This window comes from Amblyomma mixtum, chromosome 4 (assembly GCF_055824585.1).
Source record: "Amblyomma mixtum isolate Tamu chromosome 4, ASM5582458v1, whole genome shotgun sequence".
Lineage (NCBI taxonomy): Eukaryota > Metazoa > Arthropoda > Arachnida > Ixodida > Ixodidae > Amblyomma > Amblyomma mixtum.
Genome location: NC_143015.1, coordinates 91,018,625 through 91,039,105, shown reverse-complemented (window position 1 = coordinate 91,039,105; position 20,481 = coordinate 91,018,625). Strand labels below are relative to the sequence as shown.

Genomic DNA, 20,481 nt, shown 5'->3' with positions numbered 1-20,481 from the left:
AAAGCGACTCAGGCTATGAGGGACGCCCTAGTGAAGGGCTCCGGAAATTTCGACCACCTGAAATTCTTTGACTCAGGCTATGAGGGACGCCGTAGTGAAGGACTCCGGAAATTTCGGCCACCTTGGATTCTTTCACGTTCACTGACATCGTGCAGCACACGGGCCTCTAGAATTTCGCCTCCATCGAAATTCAACCGCCGCGGCCGGGATTGGGGATAGATGTCTCAACGGCACGTGAGAGGCGACCAAAGACGATGTCTGCGTTCGTAACCGATGGCTCGAAGCCATACTTGTAGGTTGTAGGTCAATGAAAAATGAGATCCATTTTGACCTAGATAACTCCTCGTGCGTTTGCAGACTTTCGTTCCCTGTTGTTAGTCAAGGATGGTTAGAGGACTTGGAATCGAGTGGCGTCTTTCTTATCCGTTTAAGCCACGTTCTTTATTTCTTCGAATAGCTTAAAAAGTATCAAAATTATAAACTCTTCATATATTTTTGTGTTACGTGCAGATAATGTTGTGACTTTTTTCTACCTTGTGAGTATTCAGTTGGCACGCAAACCGCTCGCAGGGACTGCTAGTTGAAACAAAGCGTATGGTCCAAATTTAAATGATTCGCGTGAAATAGCAGCGGGTAGTCGTAACGGAGATCTAACTGTGCGTTCTTTTCCTTTTTTTCCCTTCCAGATCGCGAGAACCAGTCTATGCTCATCACGTGAGTTTTCCTTTGACCGCCATTTTTTTTTCCTCATTCATGTCAACGGCTTTTTTCGCCGAAGCCCCTGTCGCACGATGGTCTTATGCACCTGAAGCTGACTATGATGATGTCATTGTTTAAGAAAATTATTTGTGCGTTTCTCTGCTACGTAAAATTAATGATACCAATCTATGTATTGATGCCAGTTGACAAAATATCAAAAAGACTAGAAACGCATTCTCAATCGAAAGTCAAGCTGTGCAGATACTTTGTGTGCTGTTCTTCCGATGAACGCCCTGTTCTTAGGGAAGTTTTAAAGCTGAGATTAAGCAAGAAATGGCAGACGATGATATCGAAATGTGATGAAAGTTCCGAGAACGTCGTCAAAATTACAAATGTGACTGAAGCTGATGTATACGAAGGCGAATGACGCTATAACTAATTTAGTAGTAGTTGGCAGCAGGTTCACTGAAGTATAACGTCGTTTCGAAGAAGCGTAGTTTGTGTAACGAGAAGGAATTAGAAATGTCCAAAAGGTATTCAGCGCTAACTTGTTACCTTTCTACGCTGGCTCTTTGCACAGACTATAATATTCGCATTATCTGCTCCCCAGTTATGGGCAGCGTTTACATTGACGAAAGAAGCTGTATTAGGCTTTAGTTTTGTGATCGGCGTTCTCCGCTGACGCGACATTTTCAAGGTCATCGACGCAGCGCTCCTGATGCATTCAGGAGCGCTATCTTGAGTCGCGCAGGCCTTGAAAATGTCTGTACCGGCGGACTGCGTTGCGACAACAGTGTACCGTTGCGTCCACTTTGACGATGGCCCCTGCCTGGTAACCCTCTTTCCTTCTCCCACCTTCCCTCCCAGTGGCGAATCAGGAGCGGGCAAAACTGAGAACACCAAAAAAGTCATTCAGTATTTCGCCCTTATCGCCGCCTCGGGCTTTAAGCAGCAGTTTACGAGCGGAGTAAGTTGAAGACACTCTTGGCCGGCACATGGGCGGTAGCCGCCGCTGTCGCCTCAGCCGCCCTAACTCGCATGCAGATCTGCCGCCTGTTGTGTTCGCTGTCGCTGCGACCGGGCACTGCTTGGTGCCCTACGAAACGCCAACCGTCGGCAGTGGTCCGCTTCGCGGGCCAGCGCCGACGCACATGGCTACCGTCGTCGGCAACTGTGGAGCCGATGTTCATGTCTTTCTTTACGCTCAGTGTACGATGTCCCGCTAAACATTGAACTCTTCAACATCGGAGAAGGCGACAGCAGTGCTTTCTCGAGATTCTTATAGCGCTTCCCGACAATCAGGTCCAAGTTCTGAGTGCCGATTAAGAAGCCTTGCTCGGGCATAGCATGACAGTCCTTGGGTCACTACGGTCCTGCTGTGCGACGGGCGTATCCCGAAGCGCCTCTCCAGCCCTCAAGTCGAGAGGCCGTGCGCGTAGAATGCCACGACCCCAGCCGTTTCCCTCCCGAACACCCCGTGAAGACCAGTACTAAGCACCTCCAGGATAACAACCCAACCAACCTCCCACCGGACTCCGCACCTGAACCCAATACCTCCGGACTGCGCAAACCCGAAGTCCTTGTGGCCGCGTTACGTCAACTGTTTCTTCGTCTTTCTTTTTTTTCTCCCGCCCCCCTCTTTTACTTTCTCTGCCGTGGACCCTGTCCGGCGTCCGTAGCGGCGAGTCTGGTGCCGGTAAGACTGAGAACACGAAAAAGGTCATAGCCTATTTCGCGCACGTCGGTGCTTCGAGCAAGAAAGAGGAGGCTGCAGCCAAGAAGGATTCCAAGAAGGTACCAAGCCTGCCCCCCACACCCATTCCGGTCCACCCGTCAACCCGCCATCCCTGTAGTGGGTCCGGACTTAATTCAAACGCAGCGCACCCACATTTGCTCCGTCGCGAATCGGGACACCCAAAGCTTACGAGGCATCTCTCCATATCTTCCATTCCTAATCGCTTCAGTAGCATCCGTGTTGTGGAGCGCTTTTCCGAAAGCGTGGCGAAATTTTGGTTCTGAAGCACGCATGCACAGAACGCTGACCTAAATAACTAGTGACAGCACATGTCGAGTGTGCAAACCTCAGACTTACACTTCCGACAAGCAGTGCTCATTATTTTTGTTTTTACGGGTCGCAGATGGATGCATGGATGCACTCGTCGTTAACTTAAAGCTCACCTTATGGAGTAGGCAAAAAATTTACTACGGCATTCTTATATGCTTTGGTGTAAACGAAAGGCTAGCCAACAAAACCGTAGGAACTGCTCTTCAAAGTTGCATGAACAACCACCTATAGACCCGGTGATGTTGCTTAGTTCCAAGGCTCCTTCTTGAATAAACCTCTCCTTATGCGTGGTTTCGAGGCGGAGCAACTGTGCGGGCCTGTGGGGAAAACAGGGCGTCCTCTCTCCTATTAACGGTGAAAGCACGCGTGAACCGACCAACCACAGTCCTGGCACTTTAGTTGCAGTCCCGCCCTTAGGTGAACCGTCTCTTCCTCTGGTCCTGAGTCTGCCGCGGACACGGCGATGCCGCCGCTGTGCGCAGCTTCATGCTTCCTTCATCCTTCGTGTGATGCTCGTGCAAGCTAGGTCTTTGCCTTTCCCTTCCTCTTCGCCAGCCTGGCTTCAGTCTCTGTCGTGAAACCTGCAGACATGACCTGCTCGCTCGCTTCTCACATGTTCCTTGCCAGAGTTCTCCGCTCCACTGATGCCCTGACCCAGCCACGTCACTAACGCCTTCTGCCTCTGTGACGCGAGCTTCCTTTTTTGTCTTCTGTTTTGTTACTTAACACGAAAACTTTCCGTTAACTAAAAACTAGCCCTGTACAAGACCTTACCACTCATAGTCTTTGTGCTAAGGGGACGCCTATATTTCCTTCATTGGGCTACCCTGTTACGCCACCGTGGGGTGGTGTTAAGCTTACATCTATAAGCTAGATTAAGAGCGAGAAATCCGAGCATTCCGTAGGTTTTTGTTGCTAATGTGCAAGCCTCAGATAATACTTTTAGATAGGAGAGCGATGATGTTCGTAATTTACGTTTATGTACTATTACCTTAATGAGAGCAGTTGAACCAGAGCTTTTATATTCGAGACATACGTTACAAAGGGCTTTAAATATAAAGAAACATAATAGACAGAAAGCGCAAGGAAGACCATAATGGCAAAAGCAAATAGCGAAGTATTAAGGTTAGATAAGTTCAGTGTTAGTGCATTTTACAGGCGCGGAAAGTTAGGTTTCCTTTCTACCAATGAAACGATTTAACCTATGCAGCCGTATGACATAAAATTATTTTTTCCGAAGTCAAATAGACGTGTAGCTGCGATAGAGCGATGACAGCGGCAGGCGACGAACCAAAGTTCACTAACGCCGGAAACAACGTCGAGGCGCATGGCCCTTCTCTGCAACACATTTCCTCGGTGCGCAGGGCAACCTGGAAGACCAGGTCGTGCAGACCAACCCCGTCCTCGAGTCGTTCGGTAACGCCAAGACCGTGCGTAACGACAACTCTTCGCGCTTCGTAAGTATGCGGGCTCCAATGTGCGCCTTGTTGTCGCCACGCTTTAGGGCCTATGACGAGAACCAACTTTTTTTCTTGACACAGGGTAAATTCATCCGTATCCACTTCGGTCCCATGGGCAAGCTGGCCGGTGCTGACATTGAAACTTGTGAGAGCTCATTTATTTATTCACTCTTCGTGAATCCAACAGCTTTTTTTTTATCAGTCATATTTTATACGACGAACAATGTAGTTTACAGAGAGAGCCTTTCATGGCTGTTATCCCCGGGTTTCATTAAGGATTTGAAGCATTCGTGTTGAAATTCAGCGCAGTTTTCGTTGTTCCTTTGAGATATTGTGCCTTTTTAGCTGTGGAAACAAAATTTCGAAGTGCAAATTCACGTTCGAGCACACTGAAATCTGTGCGAGTGATGTAAACGCCATCTGGAACCGCAAACTCCAATTGTGCTTCGTGCTCTCAGGTTCCAAAACAAGCGCGTAGTTTCGTGTCGTTAATTTTGCCAGAAACTAAGGTGTGACATTTTCATCGTTTGTGCTATTCTTGCGCACCCGTATTCCTCCCCCCCCCCCCCCCAACCCTCACGCAGAGTTGCGGAAACATAGTAATCAGCGAGCTCTCATAAAATAAATTTCAGGAAAGTTGTCGAAATTCTCCTCTAATCAGCGAATTCTCGTTCCTTTCCACGCCAGATCTGCTGGAGAAGGCTCGTGTCATCTCTCAGCAACCAGCTGAGCGTTCGTACCACATCTTCTACCAGCTCATGTCGGGAAAGCTGCCCGGGCTGAAGGGTAAGTCGGCAGCTCAACTCTAAACGTCACCACTTCGGTCGAGCGACCTGTGTGGTCAGAACCGTCAAATGAAGGAATACTACTGATCTAGTTCTCAATTTAATACTTTGAATCCGCGGAGGACAAAGTATCCTTGCGGCAACAATAAATGCATCTTGCATTGCTTGCTCGATTGTAAGATAGGTAACTCTCTTATGGAGACCTTGACTAAGTTGAGTTTAGCTGTAGCCTAGTTATGCGTTGTTACTGTCAAGCACTGAGCCTTTACAACTCCCTCTGGATTGTCTGTTTGTCTCTTCCGTCTTTGGTACATGCATTTTGACAGAAAACGCGATATATTCTTTAGCAGCGTTAGGGAAACTTTCTAAAATAGCACACAAAACTTTGCACTTGTTCATGTATACTTAAAAATGCAGCAATGCTTATGAGTACACATTTTAAATTTGCCGTTTTCGCTGTGTTTAGAATACAGTTTTTTTTTGCTCTGCCAACTATGGCCGTTAACATTAACTGTTCTACCGGCTTTTCGGGATTTAAGTATCATTTTTGTTTTCTATTGTTGCCCGTATGCACAGAGTATTGCATAACGTGAAGTAGACTGCCACAAGAAAAAATCCTTCACTTCAGTGAGTTCCATGCGAATTTTTAAGCGGTTTTTGCAAGTGTACTTGAAACGTTTTTGTCCTTACAGATAGAATTTAGGTGGAGGGCGTCGGTGATTTTTTGTATACTGCGTGACGCGATTTTGAACGCGGTTGATCATAGTTCAATCAGGAGGTGAGACAAGAAGTTATTCGAGTGGAAGCTACGTCAACTGCCCAGTGCTTAGCCGGTGACAAGTAGTTTGATAACCTCGGAGAACCGTAAGTTTACAAAGAGCATTTCGAACACACCACAGACAGCACAGAACTACATTACTGTACCGGATACAAGCCTAATGCGGGAAGACTCACATGCTTTGAGCTGAGCACTGCAATATCAAGAAAGCTAATACAAGCACAGCAGATTTGCGGGCCGCCTTCACTGCGATTTTCGGTAAATGCTGCGCAAAACATGCTTTTAATCCGAAGAAACGGAGGCAAGCATTTTTTTTACCGCTTCTTAGGCACGCTTTCCGCACTTGCATTGCTTGATGCGTTGACAAAAATTACCTAGTTGCTTTATATTGTTTCTTTATTGTTTTTATGCGGAATTGTAACATGTGTGATATGCGTGCGCTTTATTATGACAGAGTGAAATGCGCCGTCTACACTGCATGATTTTGAAGTTTCTTACTGATTTATGATTTATTATTATGCTTTGCCAACATGCTTTTTCGTGCTTTATGAGTAAAAAGTCTCTTGTGTAGTGTTGCTGTGAACTGACATGTTAAGAAATAAGTGAGAGCATTGCTTCTGGGGCCAGATATGCCAAGAACGGCGACATCTTTACAAGCATCCAGTTAGAATCGAGTGCAGTGTGCAAGTAATCAGCGGCCGTAATTTCTCAGCCAAGTGGCCTCTGAAACTTCGTCTCTGCCGTTCAGCCAAAGCAGTCAAATGATACTTTTTCAGCCAAAGTCAGTTTATAATCAGGCACTGATTTGGCAACGCCTTTGGTACCTGCCAAAGTTAGTTTATAATCAGGCACTGATTTTATAACGCCTTTGGTACTTGTCATTCTTGACTAAGAGTGACAGTTCGGCAACAAATTTAAGGAATGCTAGAATTGACCTCTGATAAAGGCAAGACAATAGGACAGATCAAATTATCATGTTCAGCAACTTTACTACTTAATGGGTGTTAAGGTGCAACAGGACACGGAAGTATGCCCCACCTTGCAGGAAGGACTAGATATGCCCAGGTGTAAATGAAAGGAAAATAATTTCTGGCTTTAAAAAGAACTAGGCTGTAAACAATGAATTGTTCCCAGGAATTGTTCCGATAAAAAAAGAGTAATTTTAGCCGAATATTTTTCTTCTATTCCTACGCTGAGGCTGGCGGCTGAAACTTACCCATTCAGCGTTTTGGTCGGGCTTGGCCCATGGGCTGGACCTAACACGTGTGGCTTGCGGAAGCGCTCAGCTGCTGGCTGCTTTTTCTTATGAGCTTCACGTTTTTTTTTTTTTTTGGTGCCTGCTGCTTCCTTTCTGAAACACAGAGAAACTGCTGCTCTCAGACGACATCCACGAGTATCACTTCGTGTCTCAGGGTAAAACTGAGATTCCCGGCGTGGATGATGGCGAAGAAGCCCTCGCCACCGACGTGAGTAGCACGGCCACACAACACAGGTCACGGCCATGGATCCCATCATCCCAGATCTGTCTATACCTCTTCACCACCGCTCTCTTCCGCCACTCTCTACGACCACTCTGTACCACCACTCTGTGCCACCACAACCACCCACTCTAGCAGACCCACTCACGCACGGCCCTCAACCAGCTCTGGTACTCGCCTTTAGGGTGCTGGATGGCTTTCAACTACCGCCCCTGTGCCCCTAGCATTCAGATCAGATGTTCTATGGCACCCCCGAAGCTTTCGTAAAAACATACCTCGGCTTTAAAAGGCACAATAAAGGTTATGTGATAGGCATTCCGAAGGGGCGGCCCTGTTTACTGCCTCAGTGGCTTTAACTGGCTGTGGAAAGAAGGCCGTTCAGCACTTCTGAAGGCGCACTCAGACACAGCCCCACCGTTTCGATCCGAGCACCCAGACAACCCCCAGAGACTGCAGAACCACACCCTTTCATGTAGTCTTCACTGCCCCGTTCCTCCCACCGTGGAGCTTAGCTACCAACAGGCCAGATTGCGGATAGCTTCAAGCCTACGCACCACTACGTGGGACGTTCCCTCTTCAAGACATTATAGTTTTGTCCCGAGCGCTATTGCAAATTGTTGTGCTGGAATATACCTCACAACACGCCGAAGGCTGGCGTGGTCATAGCGTATCGCAGCTAATCGCGGTCGTCGTTAGTGCAGGAACCTTGCGTAAGTTCTACCCTTCGCCCGCTTTTCGTTTCAAGATAGCTTAATTATGCGTTCCGATTACAGTGAAGAAACAGACCAGTGACCACCAATAGCTAGGATTCGCACTGCGTTGTCGCTTTCCACGGTCTTCTCCACGCACGCTTGCTTGATGACTTCCGGAGAGACAGGATAAACGTTGCCGTAGCGAATCCGTCGGAAACCGAATGCTTCGGCCCGTAGCAGAGCAAATTTTTATCACTAGAGAATTCAGATTAAAGCGAACCAACGCCCATCTTTGAGGTTCAGCTTTAGGTCCTAGAGCGCCGAGCAAGTTTCAGTGCGCCGCGGCTAACATGGTCAGCTGGAACCGAGCGACCAAGCTAGGCTGGCGTCTGCGTTGCGGTATCGCAGTGGACGCTCGGGAAGGTCGTTCTCGAAGCGCAGCTCTGCGACCTCCCCGCGCCTGTTCCTTGCCATTCCAGAAAAGCTGCTGCTTTCCAACAACATCAACGACTACCATTTCGTGTCCCAGGGTAAGACTAGCATCCCCGGCGTTGACGACGCCGAAGAGTTCCAGGTCACCGACGTGAGTAGCTCTTCTCCTTCCCTCCCTCACCCCCCACCCCCTTTCCGAAATCACGTCATGCTCATCACTTTCCTTTTCTTTCATCATTCTTCTCTCATCTAGAGTGCCGGTATTTTGTTCTTGAACGCTCGATAGAGGAAAAGTTCTGTACTTCTGGAGCTTTCCAGGCTTTTATCGACGAACGATATTAGTTGTGTCAAGCACCGAGTTCTTAACTTTTAGTATTTAACTCGACTGGATAACTTATCACCGTACATTTCTACCTATTCCTATGAAGGCGAACTACTTGAGTACTTATTCGAATATGACTAAAGATTGTTTCCTCATGGAATAAAATCTATGCACAAGTTAAGCGCTTTGCTCGAGTAACTGCGCGGTCCTTAACAAATGCGAAGCATGTTTTCACAGTAAGCCGAGTGTTTCCAGCCGCTACAATATGAAACTTGTTTCCTCCAAATTTTGACCGATAACGTAGGTTAGTGACGAGTAGCCAGTGCCTGAATTTGCTCTTAGTTAAAGATTACGTAGTCACCGCAAGTTGGCGTCTTGTACGGAGCCTTACTTCGTGACGGTGTGAGAGTACCGGAAAGCAAACTCTGGCGTGTGACTCGCAGACTGCCTTCGACGTGTTGGGCTTCACGGACGAGGAGAAAGAGAACATCTACAAGGTTACGGCGGCCGTGATGCACTTCGGCTGCCTGAAGTTCAAGCAGAGGCCCCGAGAAGAGCAGGCCGAGGCCGACGGCACCGAGGAAGGCGAGCGTGTGGCCCACCTTCTGGGTCTCAACGCCGCTGACCTCTACAAGAACCTGCTCAAGCCGCGCATCAAGGTCGGCACGGAGTTCGTCACCCAGGGCAGGAACATCACACAGGTACGGCACTTGCGGTCCGCTCTCTTCCTTCGTCGGTGCAATCTGCCATTCCGGCTAGTGCCATATATCCTTACAACCTTGTCTATGTAACCCTCCATAGTAACGGAAAACATAGGGAAGTTGCGTTAAACCAAATCCTACTCTCTTGGTTGCATCTCATCTTCGCGCAATTAAAAAAATTTCATAACCTGTTCCCCGCAGGTGACGGCCTCTGTGGGCGCCCTGTCCAAGGCCATCTTCGACAGGCTGTTCAAGTGGCTGGTCAAGCGTGTCAACGAGACGCTTGACACCAAGCAGAAGCGCCAGTACTTCATTGGTGTGCTGGATATTGCCGGTTTCGAGATCTTCGACGTGAGTCGCACCCCACTGTTGTCGTTTTTGATGCTTTACGCCAGGGATTTAAAGCTGCATTTCATAGAGCTCAGAGAATTTGCTTCCCAGGTCCCGTAGACGCGGATTATACCAACGTCCTTCATGGAGGTTGAATCACTTCTATATCAGTAGCATTCGCGGCTTTACAAAATCGCCAGCTAGGAACTATAAAATTAATAAAGTAACCTAGGTCCTGTAAGGAACTCATAAAATACATATTTGCTTAGGAAAGGGGGGTTTTATGTCTAATAATATAAACCGCTGCACATTTAGACGCATCCTTTCAGCTCACCGAAGGTTAAACCAATGCGTCCGAGACGCAAAGTGCAACTTCGCTCAAACGTCCTCCATTCCCTTCAAACTTTCCTTCATAGTGACCCCTATACTCCCCCCCACAATCCATGAATTCAAAAACAAAAGTGCTGGTCTGAAGGGAGAGAGCTGAAGACCAAGCAAGGCAGATGTATCGAGCAGAACTCTCCTAACGTTACCGAGAGACCACCATTGCTCCCGTCGCCACTGGAAGCTACAGCAACGGGCTCACCCCGGAAGGCCTTCGTCTATCGGCGAGTGGTGCCGTTGCTGTAGGGCGGTGATTACCTTTGTGTTCCCCGATGTAGACCTTTTCCCTTGCCTCCTTCTCCTCCTCCACCTTCACCCTCGCAGTTCAATAGCTTTGAGCAGCTCTGCATCAACTTCACCAACGAAAAGCTGCAGCAGTTCTTCAACCATCACATGTTCGTTCTTGAGCAAGAAGAGTACAAGCGCGAGGGAATCGAATGGGAATTCATCGACTTCGGCCTCGACCTGCAAGCGTGTATCGAGCTCATTGAGAAGGTAACTAGTGGTCGCCGAGCCGCTAGTGTGGTGTATGGCCGCCCGCTGACGTAACGAGCTCCGCAGCTGCAGGCAGGAACGTCGCGTAACACGGAAGCCTCGGTGGGGCCGACAGCCGCTGAACCAGACAGTAGCTGAGCACATTTTTCTTTACTTGTTTGTAGTCACTCAGTGCGCGTGAAAGCGCCAGCACTCACCAGTGCCACACAAGCGCCCGATGGTTCCGCGGCTGGCGGCCCGATAAACGCCATTGGTTTGTCGCAATTAACCTCCGGATGTTCTGCTTTTTTTCTTTTCTCTTTCTCACCCGCCGCCACCGCATTTTTTTTCTCGATGCCTCCCTCCAAACAAAACATCCGCCACTTGTCCCAACACACCCGACCGCGAACAGTACAACGGCTTCGAGCAAATTTGCATCAACTTCACCAACGAAAAGCTGCAGCAGTTCTTCAACCACCACATGTTCGTTCTGGAGCAAGAAGAGTACAAGCGCGAGGGCATCGACTGGGTCTTCATTGACTTCGGTCTCGATCTCCAAGCTTGTATCGAGCTTATTGAGAAGGTAACGCCACATCCCCCCAAAACCAACGTTGTCAGCTCGTGGAACCCTGTACCGAGCCCGTACCGTACCCACTTCGAAGTCTCTTCCCTCCGTCGTAGTCGGTATCTCGGCCGTAGTGATGATGGTGAACCTTCCTGTCACGTAGACACCGTGCTAACTCCCTTAGCAGCACACGTAATGGGCCCAATATTGGAAATGGCTACGCTTTGGTCCCTGGCCTTTGCCGATACATTACCGATATTGGGCCAATTAGCTGTGCTGGTGGGGTCATCGCCGTGCCACGCAGCAGGGTCGAAGTGAAACGAGGCAAGCAACAGTTAAACGCGCCTGCAATCCACAGCCTCATTTTACTTTGCTCCTTGTGCGTTACACGGATTAAAGAATGTATGTCCCAGATTTACACGTTTGCACCAAGCGTATGAACCTAGTATGCACCCGTGATCAGTGCCTTCCGTACCACATGGCCATAGAACCCTCTGTGCACCCCCAGAAGAAGATCGCCCACCATACCTTTTTTCCACACTTGTTCAGCATGATGATGAAGTAGACCACACAGTCCCAGTCACATGGTCCCAGACTCCACCACCAAAGAAACCGCTTGCTTTGACAAAGCATGTTTGACTCTTTCTGACAGAAAATGCCCTTTGTACTTTGCATGAAACTACCCCTCCTGAGTGGACTTTGAAATCTACACTTCATGCGTGTTGTACTGCTAGGTTTCGGCTTTGTGGCAGCAGCAGCTGAATATGATTTGAAGAGTTCGCTTCTTATGTTGGTTGTGAGTTTCTAAGTTGGCGCTTATTTCAATTTTTTTGTTGTTGTCCTAACAAGGCTTAAATACGAGTTTGCTATATGAGTGTGCTATATGAGTGCGCATATGCATGTGCGGGCCTTTGCGCTGGCATGAGGTTTTCTGCTCAATGCGAAATGCTGCTCAGCATTCTTTTTACTTATCAGCGGCATATGGATTGCTACTTGTTTCGTTTTGTAAAATCAGAAGCACAGATTCTTGCCTCGACTGCGATTACGTTTCTTGCAGTTTATTCGTCAGCTAGCAGTAAGAATTTAAATCTTGGAAACATTTAAATGCTCTGTTACGTTTTCTTTAACGAAGAATACTTAGTAGGTCCAATATTAATAGTATGTATCGGTTATAAGGCGTGCATCGTTGAAAGTGAAAAGTTCCCTTACGGGAAAGACTTTCAGCATTTATCGCAGCGTATTGATTGCCCTATCGCTTCAGTTCGAATGTGCTTCTTCGCTTAGGAAACGTAGTTCTGTTATTTTGACCTCGAACTATGCTATTCATGCGCCACGTGGTCATACGCGGTGAAAGCGTTGATCAGATTGCGCAAATTAAATGGCAGTAATCAGGCAGAACATTCAATTGCCGCGCTGTGCTGTAGAGAAGCTCGGCGTTCTTTGATCGTCCCTCCCTCTTCCCTGCGCGCCAGCCCATGGGTGTGCTCTCCATCCTTGAAGAGGAGTCTATGTTCCCCAAGGCCAGCGACAAGACCTTTGAGGAGAAGCTGAAGACCAACCACCTCGGCAAGTCGCCCAACTTCATCAAGCCCAAGCCACCCAAGCCCGGCCAGTCCGAGGCTCACTTCGCCATCGTCCACTATGCCGGCACTGTGCGTACCCCATTTCATTACCCCTCTTGACACAGATTACAATCGTATCTTGTCTTCAGACTAGCCAGATACAACTCAGAAGACTAGCATGCGTCTTCACAATCCGTGCGATTTGCACACCATTCATGTGCGAGGGCCCAATGTGTTCAGAACAAAGTGCATGTGTACTAATATAAAACAGTGACCGGTGTTACGCAGACTCTAGAGGCCCATGTAGTGTGTGATGTCAGTTCACGTTAAAGAACCCCAAGTGGTAGAAATTTCCGAAACCATTCACTACGGCGTCCCTCAAAACCTTAGTCGCTTTGAGACGTTAAACCCCAATGAACGAAGCCAAACCAAGCAGATCCGTGCAAAAGAATCACATTTCACGGAAAACCTCTCCCAGGCCGCTTAACACAAAGAAGAAACCACGTAGAAGTAGAAACCTTTCGAGGCATTAACAGCTGGACTCCCTGTCGATGCCCAGGTGCCTTACAACCTCACTGGCTGGCTCGAGAAGAACAAGGACCCCCTCAACGACTGTGTGGTTGACCAGTTCAAGAAGGGCTCCAACGCGCTTCTGCAGGCCATCTTCGAAGACCACCCCGGCCTTGGCGGTGGCGACGACAAGGGTGGAAAGGGTACGAGCGAGCTTTGCATCTGGAACCATTGCCTAGGGATACATTTTTAACGTCGCCGCTGCTGCAGACGGCAGCATTTGGCTCCTGCCAAATGTCATACTTTTTCTTCATATTCTCGACGCGCAACTTTGAGCTCAACAATGTAACATCTTGAAACCGTAGTCATACTGAATTAACAGCGACGTCTCGCCGCAGGATTTGCTGAAAATATAGATGCTAGAGCAGTTTGCCGCAAAAAAAAGAAAAGCCGGAAAAATACAGGGTCTTACACTTGTGACTGTTGCCTTTCAGGTGGTCGCAAGAAGGGTTCTGGCTTCCAGACTGTGTCCGGTCTGTACAGGGTAAGTACATGCATCTCGTTTGCTTGGCAGCTCAACCTTGCTCTGAGCATCTCCTGTTGTGAACCATCAAGTAGTATTGAAAAAGTGCTTAAATCAGTTGTCGTTAATGTAAAAAAAAAAACGATTAATAATGCTGGTGAAAGCAAAGCTTGCGACTGCTCAAGCTGCTTTTAGGGCGCTACTGACGAACAAATAATACCTCAGTGTGTTTTAAAGCAATCTGGCCCACGCGCCGAAATGTGAAGACATATAAAGTACAACAGGCAGAAAAAGGTTAGCTCTTTGTCATATGTAACCCTATTCGTTCTGTTTACCACATGTAGATGTATCATTGATCAATATATTTACAATCCTGTTGTACGAGTGATTGATTTTAAACGTACAGTGGGGAGTTCTTTTAACTGTATAATATTCGCCCTTTCTATGTGTCTGTGTGCTGAATTGTGCGCTTTGGTGGTAGCTGCGCCGCACTGATGTGAACACGAATCTGACAAAATCCAAGCACACGGACGACAATGCGGACACAAAAATTGCATGACTCGCTCGCGTGCTCCGATCCGCTGCTGCTTCGCGCCTGCTCCGTCTCGTCTGCAAGCACGGATTCGATACCTGCGCGGCGACTTCGTCATTACGTTCTACACACCTTGTCCACCACTGCCTTTACGGCACTATATAAAAGGCAGCTATTCTGCTTTCCAGTGCCATAGTGAATTTCCTTCTACTTACTTAGCCGTTGCACGACGATTGAATCTGTGCTTGCAGATTACGGAATACTGCGTTGTTTGCGTAGTCGTCGTAGCATATGGCTAATGTTACTATGTTCCTTCAAATGCATGGGCACTTGTAAACCTGAATACCTGAAAATCCTCGTAGTTCTTTGCTAATGAGTCTCCAAGCCTCTTACAGGTTCGTCAACTTTGGCTGCGCGAGCACCTGACCTACGGCGGCGGGAAAGACTGCTTAAATGAGGGAGCGTAGTATCCCCCGAAAGCCATGAAATTACTGACTTGTTATTTTCTCGGATGAGTGAAGGCAGTGCTTGGCACTGACACTGGAAGAATTTACTCGCTGTCGGTGTCTTTGTACGGCAACAAAATTTGCACTGTTCTGAAGAATTAGGTTATAGTAGTACCGTTTATTAGGCTTAACTTTGGAAAGTGTTTCAATCCACTGATACGCTTTTGACAAACTTGAGAAAAAGTGATGGTTAACGGATACGGATACAGCGGAAGCTGGCGAAGGCCATTTATTCTGCGCACTGGGTCACGTGCTCGCGTGGCCCTCCGGAGCCCCTCGCATGAGCGGCATGACTCCATCCCCTGTCTCTACGTAGGAGCAACTGAACAAGCTCATGACCACCCTGCGCTCGACGCAGCCCCACTTTGTTCGATGCATCATTCCCAACGAAACCAAATCCGCAGGTACTTTGTTCCCATCCCTCCCGTCCTCCCCGCACGCAGTCGGTTCCGAAACGGACATGAACGCCACGCCGCGGAGTAATTTTAATGGCGCCAGCATCTGTAGCTGTGGCAGACTAAGTCGAAACATTTTTGCTTCGTCTACGCTCAAGTGCCATGAAATTGGCACCTGATATGGAAGAGGCACAAGTTAGTGACCATTAGATAAAAGTCAGTGAGGATTATCTATTTGTGTTGAAACTTGTGTAATGCTTTGAAACCTGCACGAATACGCATCTTAGAAAAATTGCGGTCATGGAGCTACAATCACGTCTGGTACTTTTTCAGCCTGCTTCATGGTAGCCCGAAGCATCCAAATGAATCAGACGTATACGCCTTAGAAGATATCATTAGGCTTTCGTGGGTGGTGTTGTGGCAATTTAGAGTATGACTAAGGCACCTATGACAGATATGCGGACACCATTATGCCTTTAGTAAGAGCAGGTAGCGCCCATTTTGTGGAGCACGCGAACGACTGCGTGCTGTGGACATTTCCTTGTGTGTTTCTGCATGCCTAGTACCCAGCCTTTCACTTTATATTTCTCTCTCTGTAGTTTCTCTATCCTACCTCTACCTGTAGCTTCCACAGTTGTCCTGTAAAAAAAGTGAAAAAAACAAGATACTCCTGTACTGCACTGAACCGAAATCCTTAAGTAGTATGTGTTGTGTAGTCCTTCTATTGTATGTCATACCTGTATGCCTTGCCTGTAGAAATGATACCTTGTTTCCCACTATTATACTCTCCTTGCGATGCACCTTTTATGAATGTACCTAAGTAGCCATTGTCCACCTGAAACAAGTCTATCCTCCTATGAATTCCCTTTCCTGTAGCCATACTTCTCTTGCAATGCACCTTGTATGAATGTACCGACATAGATATTGTCCACCCAAAGCAAGCCTTTCCTCCTATGAATGTTCTTTCCTGTAGTGATACTTGCCTTGCAGAGCACCTTGAAGGAATGTATCCATGTGCGCGTAGTGTACCCAAAACGATTCTCTCCCCCTGTAAATGGTCTTTCCTCTAGTTTTGTAGTATTTCCCATGGGACCTTCCTGGAGAACCTTAGTGGCTCCTAGACTCCACCCAAATTCAAGCACGATTCTCTGCCCATTCCGACTTTTGCAGAAAACTCCCCCCTTGCAACTTTCTCTCAACCCTATACTTAGTATCAACTTTTCCCGTGGGAATGCTGGATGTCTCTAACCCTTGACAAATGGCCGGGAGTGTTCTTTAAACTGCACCCGGCCTGAACACCAGAGCGCTGCAGCTCTGATTGTTTCCGAAATGGAGGAGAGTCCCTCGAACGCCTCCACGCTTGGCAGCTATGTCAGCACAGTAGACAGTTGCAAAACGCATGAACCAAAGTGCTGACATTAATTTCTATTTGCTTATTGAGCCCGTTTGCTTACTGACTAGCAGCCTTGTGCTTAAAGGTTTCTGCTAGAAACCTCATGCGTTCTTGGCTATTGCTTATGTCTTTGGTAATGAAAAAAAAGAGAAATGATATCTTTGCATGAAGCTGTGCTGATCAGCCTAAGATTCCAACAGATCTAAGTTAATACATGTCTCCAGGTAATGCGTGTAACGCTTTTAAACTTATTTCATTACTCTGCACGGTACAAAGTATGCAGCGTGTTCGCACTTCTATAGTCACTAACGGGTGCTAAATTTGAGCCGTTGCGTTCCGCGGCCCGCTTTAATCTATACGCTTCCGATCGCTGAAGGTGTGTGTGCGTGGCGTGTGTCTAACATTTGCTTCGCTCGCTTCTCCACCGCGAAGGAACAACTGAACAAGCTGATGGCCACACTGCACAGCACTCATCCACACTTCGTGCGGTGCATCATTCCCAACGAGTTCAAGCAGCCATGTAAGACACGACTCAAGCCCCACGGCCCGATGAATGAAAAACCCACACTACAGTCCCCCTTGTGAGCCCGACTCGCGACCCACTGTCCCGCCGAGACGCAGCCGGTTTCACTCGCCCCCGTGGAGTAGCCCCTAAAGGAGCAAATTAACCGTTAACAAGTTTATTGTCGGGCTGTGAAAATCATGTGCTCCTTTACGGTTCCCGATTTCTATACGGCTGCACCATAAACATTGCAGTTGCTGCTGGAGAAAATATGCAGGCTTTTATTTTTAACATCGCTGAGTACACGACACTAGTGGCTACAAACCGGCGACTGAATCTGGCAAGAATACAGCGATATGCACGCTGCGTCGACATTTCATTCGCAAAATATTTTCTTTGGCACTGACGATGGCAGTGTCACTGGCAATTATCTTTGCCCGCAGACAGCAGGTTCACATTGGCAAAGCAGAAGCAGGCAGTCGTGGTTTTCAGGCTTAGGACAAATCGCCTCGTGTAAGGCAGAAACCGGCTGTTCGCGTCGCATGTCGTCCACCACACTTCGCCCCCCACACCCAACATCGGCCCCACACCCACCACGTACGATCGGCCCCACACCCAACCACGTACGATCGGCCCCACATCCACCACACGCCGTCAGACCCCACACCCCCCGAACCCAGGTCTCACACCCCACGACACAGGTGCGGTCTCCACCATGCGCACAGCGTTTTTTTTTTCTTGTGTCACGCCTAACCCTCTGCCCTGCACTGATGACCCACAGGAACAGTTGAACAAGCTGATGGCAACCCTGAATAGCACTTCCCCCCACTTTGTCCGCTGTATCATTCCGAACGAAACCAAGTCCCCAGGTAAATAGATCCCGCCCAGAACCTTCTCTTTTTATCTCTCTATTCTTTTTATGGATGGCGAAAGCCTCAGAGAATGTAAAAATGCCTTTTTTTACATCCACTGAAGCCGTTCTCATTAGCGCTTTGTCGGCAAAAAGAAATGTCCGCGCAAAATGTAAAGATATCAAGATACCTGTAAAGGTAGCCAGCATAACGTACATTGAGGAGATCAATAAAAGCTCCTCTCTGAAAGCCTGTTCTTTAAAAGCTATCTGACGACAAAACAATTTCTGTACATTTCTCACCGCCACCGTAAACAAGAAGTAAAAGTACATACAGAAGAAAGCTCGCTGGTGCTCTTTAACTCGAGAGATATGAGTCTCAAACGAAGGAAGGTGCATCGTATAAACCAAAAATGTTGCAAATTATCGCAAAAGCACTATTCTAACAAAGCCTGAAAAACAGGAGTAATAGACATTATTGTTTCCATTCGCAGATTTCTTGGCCGTCATCATTTATTGACCTAGTAAATTTTAGGCTTCTACCCTTCAGTTTCACGAGAGTGTTTAGGAATATTGTCACGTAGACGTTGGTCAAGATGGAAACATGCAAGTTGTGTAGTCATTATTCACTATGTCGGTGTGCACTTCGGTTGTATGTGTAGCGCTTGATTTTCAGCGGTATGACAAGTGGTTGGGAAATCTGCCAAACGCAGTAGACTGACCATCTGCTGTGTGTCCGCAGGCGTCATCGACTCTCATCTTGTCATGCATCAGCTCACTTGCAACGGTGTGCTTGAAGGCATCCGTATCTGCCGAAAGGGCTTCCCCAACAGGATGATCTACCCCGACTTCAAGCAGCGGTAAGAACACTCAGGCATCGATCAAGTGCGAAGATTGTCAATTGACCGTCTGTATTTAGGAAGCAACTTAACTCATTTGCCAGTTTTTGCGGTTAACTTTAAAGATAGTGGCGTTTAACGTAGGGGTTGCTTTGTTTTAACATTGTACTCTGTATTTCTGAAACTTAGTACCTGAAAAAATACGAACACGGACTGATGAATGGAATGTAAATTTAGAGCCAGAGGGTCATTCGCTGAGAAGTGTACGCGATGTACCCAAAACTGGGAAGCCTTTGTTGTTGAAGTGATTTGTTCGACTTGTTAATAATTATTTAGTTTTGTGTGCATCCCCCTCATTTTTTGAATTTAATTACGCCGTTCACCCCCGAACGATGAACTGAAATACCACCAGAGTGGAAAAGCTAGAATTCGAACCATAATTTTATTTTTGTGACCGAGTGCTTAAATATAGCTTGCTGCACATTTCTCATGACTTCCTGAACAGTGTTCAAATATTGTCAATGCCACCTCTTAAGTGCTACCGCGCGCACAGAACAAATGACTGATTGTTACAGCTTAGAGCTGCAGGTACTCTTCATCATGTTTGGCGGAACACCGGCATCAGTGATAATAACAGCAGAATCTAAAAGATCTGTACGGTTAAAAAAAAAGCTTGTAGTCATATTCAAAATTTTTTGTTGTGATTTGCAAACAATTGCAAATGTTTTCGCGACGAGAAGTCTTTATTCTTGACTGCATTGCCGGTTTCCCAAAGACAACATAGCAGGTCATCTAGCAAGCGCTTGTTGGCAATTTTCTTGTGTTTTCATCGACGGGTGCACGTGTGCGTACGAGCGCTTGCCGCTTCCGGCAGTTCTCTCACAACGACGCTATCTTTTTTTGGTTTTGCCACGCATTATGTTTTGTTTTGTCTGACTTTCGCTTTGGCTTCCGATAGTGCAGATAATGGCCCTCGGGTGGTCAGTGTTGTGGACAATACTAGTCCGCGTATTAGGCTTAAGGTGGCGAAGACGGAGCGAGCTTCCCTTACGCCATGACCACCCTCTGTCGTACGCTGAAATCCTCATGTTGGCTCACTGTTTTCGACCAGATACACGATCTTGGCTCCCAACGCCGTCCCCAAGGGTTTCGTTGATGCCAAACACTGCGCCGAAAAGGTCATCGAGGCCATTCAGCTCGATACCAACGATTTCCGCTTCGGACACAGCAAGGCATGTACTCGGAGGAAAATAAGGCCCAAACCCGCCCCAAACCCAACCAACCGACCCTGTATCGTGCAGCTTTCGCCCGTAGGAGGAGCATCAGCGGCGATTATGCCGCATTTGCGTAGGCCTAGCCCCTATGGCTACTGCCATCTTTCGGCAACAAGGTGCCGCATGTGGGTCGACATGCACTGATGGTCCACACGCGGCGTGCCTCTGTGCCTTGTACTCAGATAAAAAAAGAGTCCTAAACTATAGGCGAACTGCACCAGTACAGGCGCGAGTTGTGTCCGAATGAAACCCGTAGTGAAAACCCCCCCAATACTTGAAAAAACGCACGCCATACCCCCCTGTCCTAGTCACGAGCCCCCATATATTTAACCGAGACAGTCCACCCGACAGCGAGGCTTTTTTTCCGAACAATGGGGTAAGTTCGTCAATTTTTGAACGCCACTTCAAACTACCCCCTTCTTGCGTGCCT

At 47.7% G+C, this 20,481-nt stretch overlaps 1 protein-coding gene across 30 annotated transcripts in view; it reads left to right on the top strand.

Moving 5' to 3' along the window:
• Mhc (myosin heavy chain) overlaps positions 1 to 20,481 on the top strand; it is a 43,690-nt gene that overhangs the window by 10,049 nt on the left and 13,160 nt on the right. For 6 of the 30 annotated variants that reach the window (XM_089587058.1, XM_089587062.1, XM_089587057.1 and 3 more), the window contains exons 5-19: positions 687 to 714; positions 2,379 to 2,493; positions 4,129 to 4,221; positions 4,306 to 4,369; positions 4,912 to 5,010; positions 8,437 to 8,540; positions 9,155 to 9,412; positions 9,614 to 9,763; positions 10,451 to 10,621; positions 12,638 to 12,817; positions 13,287 to 13,440; positions 13,732 to 13,781; positions 15,115 to 15,202; positions 18,681 to 18,798; positions 19,889 to 20,009. In XM_089587058.1, the coding sequence (XP_089443184.1) occupies positions 687 to 714; positions 2,379 to 2,493; positions 4,129 to 4,221; positions 4,306 to 4,369; positions 4,912 to 5,010; positions 8,437 to 8,540; positions 9,155 to 9,412; positions 9,614 to 9,763; positions 10,451 to 10,621; positions 12,638 to 12,817; positions 13,287 to 13,440; positions 13,732 to 13,781; positions 15,115 to 15,202; positions 18,681 to 18,798; positions 19,889 to 20,009 (1,793 nt within the window). Of the gene's footprint in view, positions 1 to 686; positions 715 to 1,566; positions 1,667 to 2,378; positions 2,494 to 4,128; positions 4,222 to 4,305; positions 4,370 to 4,911; positions 5,011 to 7,149; positions 7,254 to 8,436; positions 8,541 to 9,154; positions 9,413 to 9,613; positions 9,764 to 10,450; positions 10,622 to 11,012; positions 11,184 to 12,637; positions 12,818 to 13,286; positions 13,441 to 13,731; positions 13,782 to 15,114; positions 15,203 to 17,018; positions 17,107 to 17,869; positions 17,958 to 18,680; positions 18,799 to 19,888; positions 20,010 to 20,481 lie in introns of all 30 variants that reach the window. The other 24 variants (XM_089587069.1, XM_089587079.1, XM_089587063.1 and 21 more) reach the window with 16 other exon arrangements.